Source organism: Polypterus senegalus, chromosome 5 (assembly GCF_016835505.1).
Source record: "Polypterus senegalus isolate Bchr_013 chromosome 5, ASM1683550v1, whole genome shotgun sequence".
Taxonomy (NCBI): Eukaryota; Metazoa; Chordata; class Cladistia; order Polypteriformes; family Polypteridae; genus Polypterus; species Polypterus senegalus.
Window position 1 is genome coordinate 127,506,581 of NC_053158.1, and position 12,596 is coordinate 127,519,176.

General features: G+C 37.9%; 1 protein-coding gene across 6 annotated transcripts in view; it reads left to right on the plus strand.

The window, feature by feature from the left end:
* The first annotated feature begins 295 nt into the window (after nt 1–295).
* prpf4bb (pre-mRNA processing factor 4Bb) overlaps nt 296–12,596 on the plus strand; it is a 155,573-nt gene continuing 143,272 nt past the window's right edge. For 5 of the 6 annotated variants that reach the window (XM_039753328.1, XM_039753332.1, XM_039753330.1 and 2 more), the window contains exons 1-2: nt 296–434; nt 1,790–1,858. In XM_039753328.1, the coding sequence (XP_039609262.1) occupies nt 370–434; nt 1,790–1,858 (134 nt within the window). In that variant the 5' untranslated portion in view covers nt 296–369. The remainder of the gene's footprint in view (nt 435–1,789; nt 1,859–12,596) is intronic. The other variant, XM_039753333.1, reaches the window with a different exon arrangement.

Below are 12,596 nucleotides of genomic sequence, written 5' to 3' on the forward strand. Positions count from 1 at the left end.
CCGGCATTATGAAAAATTTGTTTAAAGTAGGCAAAGTATTTCTCCTCTCGGATATTATACCTGTGAGTGCCTTTCACTAAAATAAAAAGGACAAAAAATACACACCATTATCAAATTTGCATTATGGATGCATGTAATACTGCTCACCTATGCTACCTGGTTTACCTTTAAATATTTAAATAACACAATGCGGTTAAACCTTTCAGAAAACAGTGGGTAAGACGGACCAAAGCAGGTGTTTTCTTCGTAGCTTTACGCTTAGAATGTGGTTGTAAGTTGTGGGACGGTCCCTAGACGTCGCCGTGACGCGACTCGCGCAAGTGCGCAGGCGCCGTGGTGATCGGTGGCGCTTGTGCTCTGAGAGTGAAAATGGCCGACGTGGACATGGAGACGGACGAGAAGAGCTTGGATGGTGGTAGAGACCAAGACCAAGAGTAAGGATATCTCGCTTGACCTCATTTTAACCGTTATGTTTATTTTATTTTAACGTGCCCATGTTATATGAAGCTTGGCCAGTACCTCGTTACAGTAGTCTTGTCAATGAAACGGTTTTAATCAGAACAATACACGCCGTGTCTGAAATGCGGTGAGGAGATGTTTACTGTATTGTAGGAAAAGTCGTTAAGAATAGTGAGATACAGGGAAACCTGGAGAACTTTTTGCAGAAGGCAGCCGAGTCATCGTTTTGGGTTGCTAATGCAAACTTACATTGGGGATATTCTGTATGGTTAAGATGTCATATCTAGTGTTTGTACTCGCCGCATACTATGGTGTAGGCCGGTAGATTAAATTTAGAGAGAGATAGACATTAAAATCCGTTGGCAAGAATTCGACACAGCCTTCAATAACTGTTGACTTTGTTGTTTTCGCGCGAGCACTTTGAGCGCCGAGCTTAAAAGTGTGGCAAGGATCAATTTTTAAGGTGACATATCGTATTGTGTAAAACAGAAAACTGAGTTTATGTTTACACATTTACTTTCAGGTTAAAGGGTGTTTCTTGATTCAGATTTCATCAAGTTATACTGTAGCATGTGGAAATCTGTAGGTTGTGCTTATCTGAGTTCTGTGGGGGACCTTTGTTAGTTAACTGTTGTATGTAATGAGCGACTAACTCGTGAGGTTAAGTTTCGACTCGGGCCAACCTTCTAGGTCGTCACTTCTGCACGTGTCTGAATATAATGAGTGGGTATAGTTTTGAACTGGTAACGATCTCTATAACCTGTTAGCGTCTGTCAGGGTTTAGGTTCGCACTGCTTGGCATGATTTTCTCAACCTGGAATTGTATACTGTACTTCAGGCCAAAGGAATAATTTGGTACGGTTGCTTTGAGAATGTTCTGTTTTTTTTTTTTTTTAACCCCGAGTCTAATGTTAGTAACATTTGTTAAGCACTACATGTGGTTATGGTATTAAAACGAAATGTGAAATTATAAACTATAAATAAATCTATTAACACATGCAAAGCCTCTGAAATGTATAAATACAATTATCTATAAAATAATCAATTTCACTGTCTCGTATTTAGAAACGAGAAAAAAATGTCAAAAAATACACTTTCGGTAGTGAAAGGATGGGTTTTACACTTAAAAGTATTTGTCATTCTATAAACAAACATACATTCTTGTGGTAAATGTTGACTACCTCTTTGTTGAATTAGTACATATCTAAACTCTAAAATCAGTTCTAAACAGCTTAAATAACTGAAGTAACCCAGCAACCTATGTTATAAATTCTGAAAATAGTTTTGGTCTGTCATGTCTTATTTTTAAATATTAATTTTCACTTTTCAGACCCTCAAATTCAGTTCATGGTCTCGTGCCAGTCCCAGGAGCATTGAGTTCAGTGTGGACAGGATGCAGGTCCGTTACAAATACTGTAATTTTTGCATACACATCTTCTGTATACTTGCTCAATTTAGAGTTTTAATTAAGCATCTGGTGGTTATTTTTGTCTAATAAAAATGTATCACATTATGTCTCAATTCTATAACTTTTAGAATTTTATATTGACTTTAATTTTCAAAATTATGACTTTTAGTTAGGAAAAAAAGGGTGTCTAACTCGGATCCTGAAGGATGCAGGTTTCTGTTTACGTGACTTTCTTTTTTTTTTTTTATTTATTTATTTATTTATTAATTTTATTACAATCAATACATAGCAATCAAGTTTTACAAAAAAAAAGAATTATGCTAAGAACAGATCGATCCCCACCCTTGAGAGAGAGAGCAAGCCAAACGGTGTAAAATTTAAGGCTTTTAAAAATACCTAAATCAACAAATTCTCTGTGCTTTATAAAATCATTTCAAAATATTACTGATTAGATCCTGCCATGTTTTGAAAAAAGTCTGCACAGATCCTCTAACTGAGTATTTGATTTTTTCCAATTTTAAATAATATAACACATCAGTTTCCCACTGACTTAAAGAGGAGAGTTTGGGTTCTTCCAGTTTATCAGAATAAGTCTGCGTGCCAACAGTGTAGTGAATGCAATCACAGTTTGTTTGTCTTTCTCCACTTTAAGACCCTCTGGAAGAACCCCAAACACAGCTGTTAATGGGTTAGGAGGGATTGTGAGTCCAAGACTGTCTGAGAGGTAATTAAAAATTTTTGTCCAGAATAATGTTAATTTGGAGCAGGCCCAGAACATGTGACCTAGTGAGGCTGGGGCTTGGTTGCAACGTTCGCAGGTTGGATCATGCCCTGGAAACATTTTGAGAGTTTTAGTCGAGACAGATGTGCTCGATATATAATTTTGAGTTGTATAATTGTATGCTTTGCATATGGAGCTTGAGTGAATTCTCTGCATTGCTACTTTCCACTCCTTTTCTGATATATTAATTGAGAGGTCATTTTCCCAGTGTCCTCTTGGATCTTTGAAAGGAAGGGATTGTAAAAGGATTTTATATATTGTAGAGATGGAGTCTAACTCCTTGAAATTGAGCAATAATTTTTCCAGCGTGGATGAGGGTGCAAGATGAGGAAAATCTGGAAGGTTCTGTTTAACAAAGTTCCTGATTTGAAGATAGTGAAAGAAATTTGTAGCTGGAATGTTAAATTTGGAACGTAATTGTTCATAGGATGCAAAGACGTTGTCTATATAAAGGTCTCTAAGCAAGTTAATTCCAAATTTTTCCAGATATTAAAACTGCATATGTTTGTGAGGGTTGAAAGAGGTGGTTCTTTTGCAGGGTGCCACAGAAAGAAGCTTCTCCGTCTTAAAATGCTTTCTACATTGGTTCCAGATTCTAAGTGAGTGGAGCACAATTGGGTTATTAGTGTATTGCCGATAACGTGTGTTTATTGGAGCACAAAGCAAGGAATACAAAGAAGTACTGCAGGATTTTACTTCTATTGCGGTCCATGCCTGTGTATGTTCTTCTATTTGTGTCCAGGTTCTTATCGACTGTATATTTTGCCCAGTAATAAAACTGGAAGTTAGGTAGAGCCATGCCGCCTTCTGCCTTTTGTCTTTGTAGGGTCGCTCTTTTGATGCGTGGATGTTTAGAATTCCAAATAAATGAGGTTATTGTTGAATCTAATTGCTTAAAGAACGATTTATTAATGTATATTGGTATGTTTTGAAATAAAAAGGAGCTTAGGAAGAATATTCATCTTAACAGTGTTAATTCTTCCAGCTAGTGTGAGATGAAGGGTTGACCATCTATGCAAGTCTTGTTTAATTTTTTCCATACAGACACGAAATTTTTTGATAAAGAGCTTTATGTTTACTTGTGATGTTTACCCCGAGGTATTTAAACTGTTCTGCAATGATAAAAGGAAGGGTGTCTAATCTAATATTATATGCTTGAATTCACGGAAAGAGTACACTTTTATTCAGATTAATTCTGAGACCAGAGAGCTTTTGAAATTCTGTGAGTGCTGCTAAGACTGCAGGCACAGAATTTTCTGGGTCCGATATATACAGTACCATGTCATCTGCATATAATGAGATTTTCTGTTCCAGTCCTTCTCTGCTAATCCCCTTTATCTGATCAGTATTTCGACAATGTATTGCCAGTGGTTCAATGGCAATTGCAAACAGCAGTGGTGACAAAGGGCATCCTTGTCTTGTGCCACGTTCTAGTTTAAAGTAGTCTGAGCAAATGTTATTGATGCAAACTGAAGCTTCTGGGTTAGTATACAGTAATTTAATCCATGCACAAATGTTGGGCCAAACCCAAACTTCTCCAAAATAGTAAAAGGTATTTCCATTCAATCATGTCGAATGCTTTTCTGCATCCAATGATAATAATATTTCTGGGGTGTTTGATTTAGTTGGTGAGTATATTACATTAAACAGGTCGAAGATTTGAAGATAAGTGTCGGCCCCTAATAAATCCAGTTTGGTCTTGTGATATTATTGAGGGAGCACTTTCTCCATCCTTCTAGCTATGATTTTAGAGAGTATTTTAACGTCGTTATTCAGAAGTGAAATTGGTCTGTATGATGCACATTGTAATAAGTCCTTATTTTGTTTTGGAAAGACAGTGATTAGTGCTTGGCGAAAGGTTTGTGGAAGAGATTGGTTATCTCTGGCTTCTGTAAATGTTGCTAATAGGAGGGAGCTAGCTGAGCGGAGAATTTCTTGTAAAACTCTGCAGGGTAGCCATCAGGGCCTGCTGCTTTTCCACCTTGGAGTGACTTTATAGCATCCAGTAATTCTGATAATGACAGAGGTTTATCGAGCTCCTCCACACTAATAGCGTCAATTTGTGGTATCTGTAATTTATCCAGAAATGCATTAGATTGTATATTGTCTTCTTTAAACTCAGTAGTATATAGGGATTTATAGTAGTCTCTAAAAGTGCACATTATATTTTTGTGTTCGATGATTTTATCTCCATTCGTGTTAGTAATTACGAGATTGCGTTGCACTTCTTGCTTGTGAATGTTGTTGCTAAAAGCTTATTAGCTTTCTCTCCATGTTCATAATAATGATGTCTGGATTTGTAAATTAGTTGTTCGGTTTCTTTAGTTGTCAAGAGGTTTAATTCTGAATGTAGAGCCTGCCTCCTCTTATGTAGAGTCTCGCTTGGTAGTCTGGCATGTTCTTCATCTATTTTAGTAATTTCGCTTTTATCTCTGCTACTTTCTTCGCGGATTTATTTCTGTGGGAAAGATATGAGATAATCTGTCCTCTTAAGAAGGCCTTAAGAGTTTCCCAGAGTGTTCCTGCAGAGATCTCAGGGGATGTATTTGTCTCTAGAAAGAATTCAATTTGTTTGGATATAAATTCAGTACAATTCTCGTCAGCTAATAGAAGCGGATTGAGACGCCATCTGGGGTGAGTGTATGGGGCTTAGTAATTTCAGCTCCAAGATCATCGGAGCATGGTCTGAAATAACAATAGCATCGTATTTACAAGATTTAATCTTAGGCAAGAAGTTATTATCTATAAAGAAGTAATCAATCCTTGAGTAGCAATGATGTACTGGTGAGTAGAAAGAATATGTTCTTGAATTTGGGTTTAAAACCTCCAGGGATCTGATAAGTTGTGATCAGTTATAAACTTTGTAATTATCTTTGCGGTGTTAGTTGCGTTCCCCTGTGGAGGAAGTCTTATCTAAAAGTGGATTTAGAACACAATTAAAGTCCCCAGCCATTATAAGTTTATGAGTGTTCAGATTGGGAATGGATGCAAATAAATTTTGTATAAATTCCTTATCATCAACATTAGGTGCATAAACATTTATCAAAATCATTTTACAGTTAGATAAGTCTCCCATGACCATCACATATCTCCCTTCAGGATCCAATACTACATCTGATGCTACAAATGGTACTGTTCTATGTATGAGAATTCCCACCCCTCTAGTTTTCTTTGTAAAACTAGAATGGAACATTTGGCCAGTCCAGTCTTTTGCAGCGGAACTGATCCTTACTTAGTAAGTGGGTTTCCTGTAAAAATACTATTTTAGCATTTAGACCTGTTAGGTGAGAAAGTACTTTCTTTCTCTTTAATTCGTGATTCAGGCCTTTAACATTCCAGCTTACGAAGTTAACTGTCCCATCATGGAGACACTGATTCTGAGTTTTTGGTGTCATATTATAGTCTTAACTGGAAGTGAAATAGTTTAGGTCTTAATTTCCTATTCCCCCAAGAGTTGTTGCCATGCAGCTTATTATTACGTTGATAGTTATAATTATAAAGATTGAGATGATAGATTAGATATAGATCAAGCCTGCTCTCTTTCTCTTCCCCTTAACCCCCACCCTCCCTTTTTGCCTCCCCAGGTGAGGCTAAAACCCACTTCATGCAGTCCCAGTCCTCTGACATACCCAGAGACAGAGCACGTCCAAAGCACATCAAGCCCCCATGCAGTGGCGCTTTAAGGTTAAAAGATAGAGATATCTGTTACCAATATAGTCTTTAAAAGAGGAAAAAAAAAAAAAAGAAAAGAATTTTGCACTTAATATATATATATATATATACATATACACATATACATATATATATATATATATATATATATACATACATACATACATATAATCTTCATCAATTTTAGTGCATTAAGATGATATCCCCAGATAATAAACCCAGGTGATGGTGTTAAAGATGTGTCCAAAACAAGCATAACAAGTCTTAATGCAGTAATAGCAATAACAGCAAACCAAGGGTATGATATTGAACAGTCTCATTTAGGGTACACATGAAATAATTAGAAAAGAAAAGAAAAAAAGAGGAGGAAAACGTAATTAAGCACAATAAAACACAAACATTTAGCCCTAGTAATACTAAGTAATGATAAGTAATAAGTAAGTAATAATAATATAAGAATATGAGAATATATGCTGATAAAAACCCGTATTTTAAAACAAATAGATCAGACAGTAGATTATTAATCCTAGCTTTATCATTTACCGCCATGACTCACAATTATGTATCAGAATAGTCCCGGATCAGCTTTCTTAACTCATTTTCTGCCTCCTCCTTGCTAGCGAAAACATAGAAATGCCCTGCCATTCCACTTTCAGTTTTGCGGATACAGGAGGCCGTATTTGACATTGGCTTGCCGTAGCAGCTGTTTAATATTATAGAAGGCGGCGCGTTTGATAGCTGTTGCTGGAGAGAAGTCAGGGAAGACGCGAATTGGCAATCTTCATATATAATATCTTCCTTTTTTTCCTGAGGAGTTCCATCACCTCTAACTTAAATGATAATCGTTCAAAACGGACTATAAAAGATCTTGGTCGGGTCTGACGGTGTTTGATCAGCGACGCGTAAGCCGCTGCTATCTCAGATTCTGCTTTAAAGTCGCCCCCGATTATTTTAGAAAAAAGTTCAGTTGCGAATTTCACCGGGTTTAAACTTTCTCGATTCTCCGGCAAGCCTTCAATTCTGACATTATACCTTCTATTCCCATCTTCTAAAGCAGCCAGTCTGTCTCCAAGTTTTTCTCCGAGTTTTTACATTCAACTGACATTTACTGCTCTTTCCTCGGCACTGGCAGCTAGATGTTCGGCTATTTCGATCCGATTCGTGAATGTCTCACTAAGATGCTCCAATCGATCAGCAAGCGGGCTCAGTTTAGCGAGTTTTTCTCAATGCGCTCTTCAATTTTACCCAGCACCTGTCGAAGTTCAAGCTGTACCTCTTGACAGCCTTTCATTTGCCTGTTGGATTTCCTGTCGCAGACATTCATTGGCCTGTTTCATCTCCTGTTTCAGTCTCTCATGTGCCTTTGCCGTTGCTTTCTCATTAGCCTTCTCGCTTTTCTTTATATCTTGCCTGAGGTCAGCGAGCAACACTTTCAGTTCAGATAGCTCAAATGTGCCTTCTTGTACCGTAGATGAAGCAGCAGACTCTGCTGAAGCGGTGTCCCGCTGCTCCAGTCCCGCGTGATTGCGTAACTGAAGCCGCGGACCTCCCGGCCTTTTCCAGTTTCAGGTAATCCTCTCCAATCGGCGAGCTATCCACATCTGCACTCACGATCGCACCTTCGCTCCCCTTTTCGCTCTCAGCAGGCGACGATGTAGCGGACCGTGGTCCCGAGGAGTCTGTACTTTCGCCCATCTGATCCAGGTCTGTCTCTGAGAGGCCGTATCTCGAACTAGGGCTTGCTGATCGCAGCTTGGATGTAGCTTTAGTCTTCGATTCTTTCGGACCCCCCTTCTTGTTGGCCATGTTTATATGTGTTTACATATACTGTAGCGGTCCCTCTCGGGTTGAATAAATACAGGATATCTCAGAATAATAAGCAAATAATATGAAAAATAGCACCACTGCTAGCGGAGCTCCACTTCAGACGTCCATCTCTCGCATCGGACGAGACCAATCCAGCGTTTACGTGACTTTCTTAAATATTAATCAGTTACTAATGCTAATATAGCAGACTTCTTTTTGCCTTAATTTCAGATGAATTATTTAGATTTAGAACACTTTTTTTAACCAGCATCCATACAAGACTCAAAGAAAGCTAACAGCTGACCCACTAACATCATTCCATTTAACTCATTTGAACCTTTTGGTCCATCGTATTTGTCCATATAAAATATCTGAAAAGAAACTAGTGCAGATTTGAAATATTTGTCTGTTTTTGACAATGAAACATTTTGCTTTTAGAAAATAAAATGATCAGTTATGAAAATGTCCAGTGTGACAGAATGATGGCACTTCCAAGACATAGAGTTAAGTAATGCGTTATCTTATCAGCAAGAATTGGTTTCTAATTAAGAAAGTTCCTAGAGTGAAAATAGTGGAACCACCCCAGAGCCAATTTTGTTAATGTAGTTAGCTAAAGTGAAAAAAAAAAACATTATGAGCTCTGTATCTTAAAAATCAAGCCATTTAAAAGTTTAAAATATTTTATTACTAGTAGTAATACTCTGATCAACTGCTGTCAGTCTAACTTTGCAGATTTTCACTACAAAAGACTGCAGTCATTGATCGATAAATTAACCTTGAGAGACATATTCTGGTACTAGGGCTAGTAATTGTCTTTTTCTGTTGCGAACATCCAGTAAACGGAGAGAGAGACAAATTTTGATTATTAGCCTTTACAAGTTTACATTAACCATGTTAGCATTGTATGCTTCAGAAAAATTGAGCCTAAAATGTAATTTTTTTTTCAGCAAGAAAAAAGTTATTACATGCAACAGAAACATCTAAATATCAAAAGTCAACAATTATATGGTAGAAAAGTTACGTCTAGGTTCCACTTATTCAGATTTAGTACACGTCCTATGTGTGGTACATTTTGATACAGTCACCAACACACAGCCTGATGTTGCAAATGGGACAGGAGAAACATTTCTTTGCATGCTTATTTTTTTCTTTTGCTTAAACATGAGAGGGTAGAATGCCATGAGGGATCCACAAAAGCGATGCACCATTTGTATTATTGCAGGCTACCACAGAACAAGTCTTATAACTTCCACATTTCCACTGACGCAAACATTGGTAGTTGCCATGTTGTGAACAGTGTTTAGGAGGCTAATGTTTTGCTCATTCTTGCACACGAGCACAATTATTTTTCCTTTTTGTCACACAGCTACAGTTGCACAATAGTGAAGTTTCACATGATCATATTCACAGGGCATATACAATACAATAGTTTATTTTCGGATAGCCCAAAAATCACACATGGAGTGCCACAAAGGGCTTTAACAGACCCTGCGTTTGACAGCCCCCCTAGCTTTGACTCTTAAGACAAGAAAAAAAAAAAAACCCTTGTAGAGGGGAAAAAATTAGAAGAAAACTCAGGAAAGGCAATTCAGAAAGAGAGAGACAGACACCACTTTCCAGGTAGGTTGGGCATGCAGTGGGTGTCAAAATGTGATAAATGCAACACACAGAACAGAACACAAGCAATCCTCAATACAGTACAGTAGTAAAATAGTAATAGTACAAGAACAGAGCAAAATGCAAAAGTAGGTTTTATCACATAATAGGATTTAGAGTTGTTCAGAGTGCTGGAGACCTTGGCTATCAAGCTGCCTCTCCCCCCCTGTCTATTCCACAGCTGAATCATTGCTGGGCCACCCAGTCTAATGAAAGTACCCTTCTACCTGATAATGCCAGTGCTTCTCTATCAGAGATGACTTTTATTAGAGCATTGGCACCGAGTGCCAGATGTGAGTACAGAGAAGAGAAACAGAATAAGTGAGGGTTAGTAACAGGTTATAACTATCATGTTAGTTATGCTTTAGTGCTAGTGACAGAGATGCTGTATGCACAGGTAATCAGCAGCTCTAGTCTGGGTTTGCTAAATTGGAGTAGTGAGTCTTCAGCTGGAATTTGAAAGCTGAAACTGAAGGGGCATCTCTTATAGTAGCAGGAAGACCATTCCACAGCTTTGGGGCTCTGTAACTAAAAACTTGACCTCCTACTGTTATTTTATTAATGCCTGGAATCATAAGCTGACTGGCATCTTCAGGTCTTATTGTGCGCTCTGGTTTGTAGGTAATAATAAGTTAGCTGGACATTGAACATTTAAGGCTGTATATGTTAAAAGTAAGATTTTGAAATCTGCCGTAAACTTAACCAGGAGCCTGTGTAAGGATTTAAGTACCGGAGTTAATTGTATTTTCTTGTTCTTATAATTTCTACAACAGCAGTTTGAATTAACTAGAAGCTGTATAAAGTATAATGTGAACATCTAGTGAGCACCACTTTGCAGTAGTCAATTCAACTAGAAATACACATGAATTAATTTCTCAGTATCACACATATTTAGTAAACGCCTTAAATTCCCAAGAAACAATTGGACAATTTTATAATGTGTACTTTAAGTGACATGCTAGAGTCAAAGATAACACCTAGATTGTGGGCTGATTCAATTAGACTAATGGTGATTCAAGCTGAGTTAAATGAAGAGAAAATAATATTGTGATCAGCACCATTCCCTCAAATAATTAACATCTCTGTTTTATGTGTTTAAAGACAAGTGGTTCTCATCCATCAATTCCTTTAATTCACTAACATATCTAACTAAAGAGAACATCACAGAAACTTCATTTGGTCTAAAAGAAATGTATAACGGTGTCATGTGCGTACAAGTGAAAAGCAACACTAGAATCCTTGAAGCCAACGAAAAAACTCATAAATCTGGCCCACTTTAAGTTCTTTCACACCTCTCCTTATTTTGTTTTGCAAATGTGTTGATCAGCGCAAGCAGCCTACTACCCCATCTCCCCACCAAAAATGGGGCTGAAGTTTTCCCAGCTCAAGTCTTGTTTACTGTGGTGTGAGGTGCATGGAGTTGTATAGGATAAATAATATATCATCATTTGGAATACATACATTTTCATGTGTGTTCTGTATCTACAAAGATCTGTGTAACTGTAGAATGACACGAAATGCGAGGCTGACAAATTGTCAGCAATAATAGTTTCAAAAGACAGAGATATCAAAGACCGAATTTTAAAGTATATGTGTGTTAATTTCAAAGGCAAGGAAAACGTATAACTCAACGAATACCTCTTAACACAACATGAAACAATATTATTTTAATGAATTTCGTTTTACTATTTTTAACTATGTTTAATTATTGGCTGTAATGTAAAATAGTTCTATTATGCATATGCAACAGTTCCTATGAAAATAACAATCTGTTTAAATTGTACATCCGCATACCCATATGCGAATGGCAGAAACGTGAAGTGGCTGGTGCATAGCGCCCGTCCGGGGCATGACTTGACGAGTAAAGCGAGCAGGGGCAGACCCCCCCTTGTGTGTGTGTGTGTGTGTGTGTGTGTGTGTGTGTGTGTGTATATACACGCAGTGCGTAGAAAACCAGGAAGACCTCCAAAAAGCGCTTAAGAAAACATGCATTTTATAATTGAGAAGGCAGCGAAACAATAAGAAGTGAGCGAGTGACATATACTACCATATTCATGAGTGTTGCCAGCTCGGAAAGAAAGCAAGGTGTAAACCTAAACTTTAAGTTCATAGACAGGCTACGCTGGCGTTTCACATACCCGCAGGTAATGCGGGATACAAGTTTAATGAGAGGACGCAGGATATAAACGAGAGTTTTGATCACTTTGTAACTAAGTTAAAATTGTAGGTGAAGGGGTGTGCTTATGCAAATTTCGAGAGACTGTGTTTGTGGGGGATTGACAGTTAAGGCGGGTGGGGGAGTCACGTCATCATCTCCCTCCCACCTCATTTTGCTCTGAGCTGAGCTCCGCGGCTAAGGCTGTCTTCCGAAGCAACTTCGTCAGACTGCCACCAAATACTCACAGAAAAATCCACAAGTTAATACACACGCTGTCTCTAGGGTTTCTACACACTGAATCCTCCAGGCACTACTTACAAAAGGTCACATTGACAATCGTGTTACGTTATTTTTAAAATCTTTCCTTTTCTTAGCACAAGCACAGCCGAGAAGCTTCGATGCATGTGCTCCATAAGCGTTTAAAAATAATGCATTTAATCACACTTTGCGCTACAAGCAAAGGGAGCTTTGTCAATGCATGATTTCCTGGTACACCGATTACATTGATCAGCGCATCCCGATTCATTTTACCCTCGCACCACCTTAGTTTGAGAAGAAGTATGAAAAAATATGAGGTTAACCTCTTAACACAGAAAAACAGATCACCAATTCAAGCTTTATGAATAATCGATTCGCCATCAATAATTGTTTTGGTA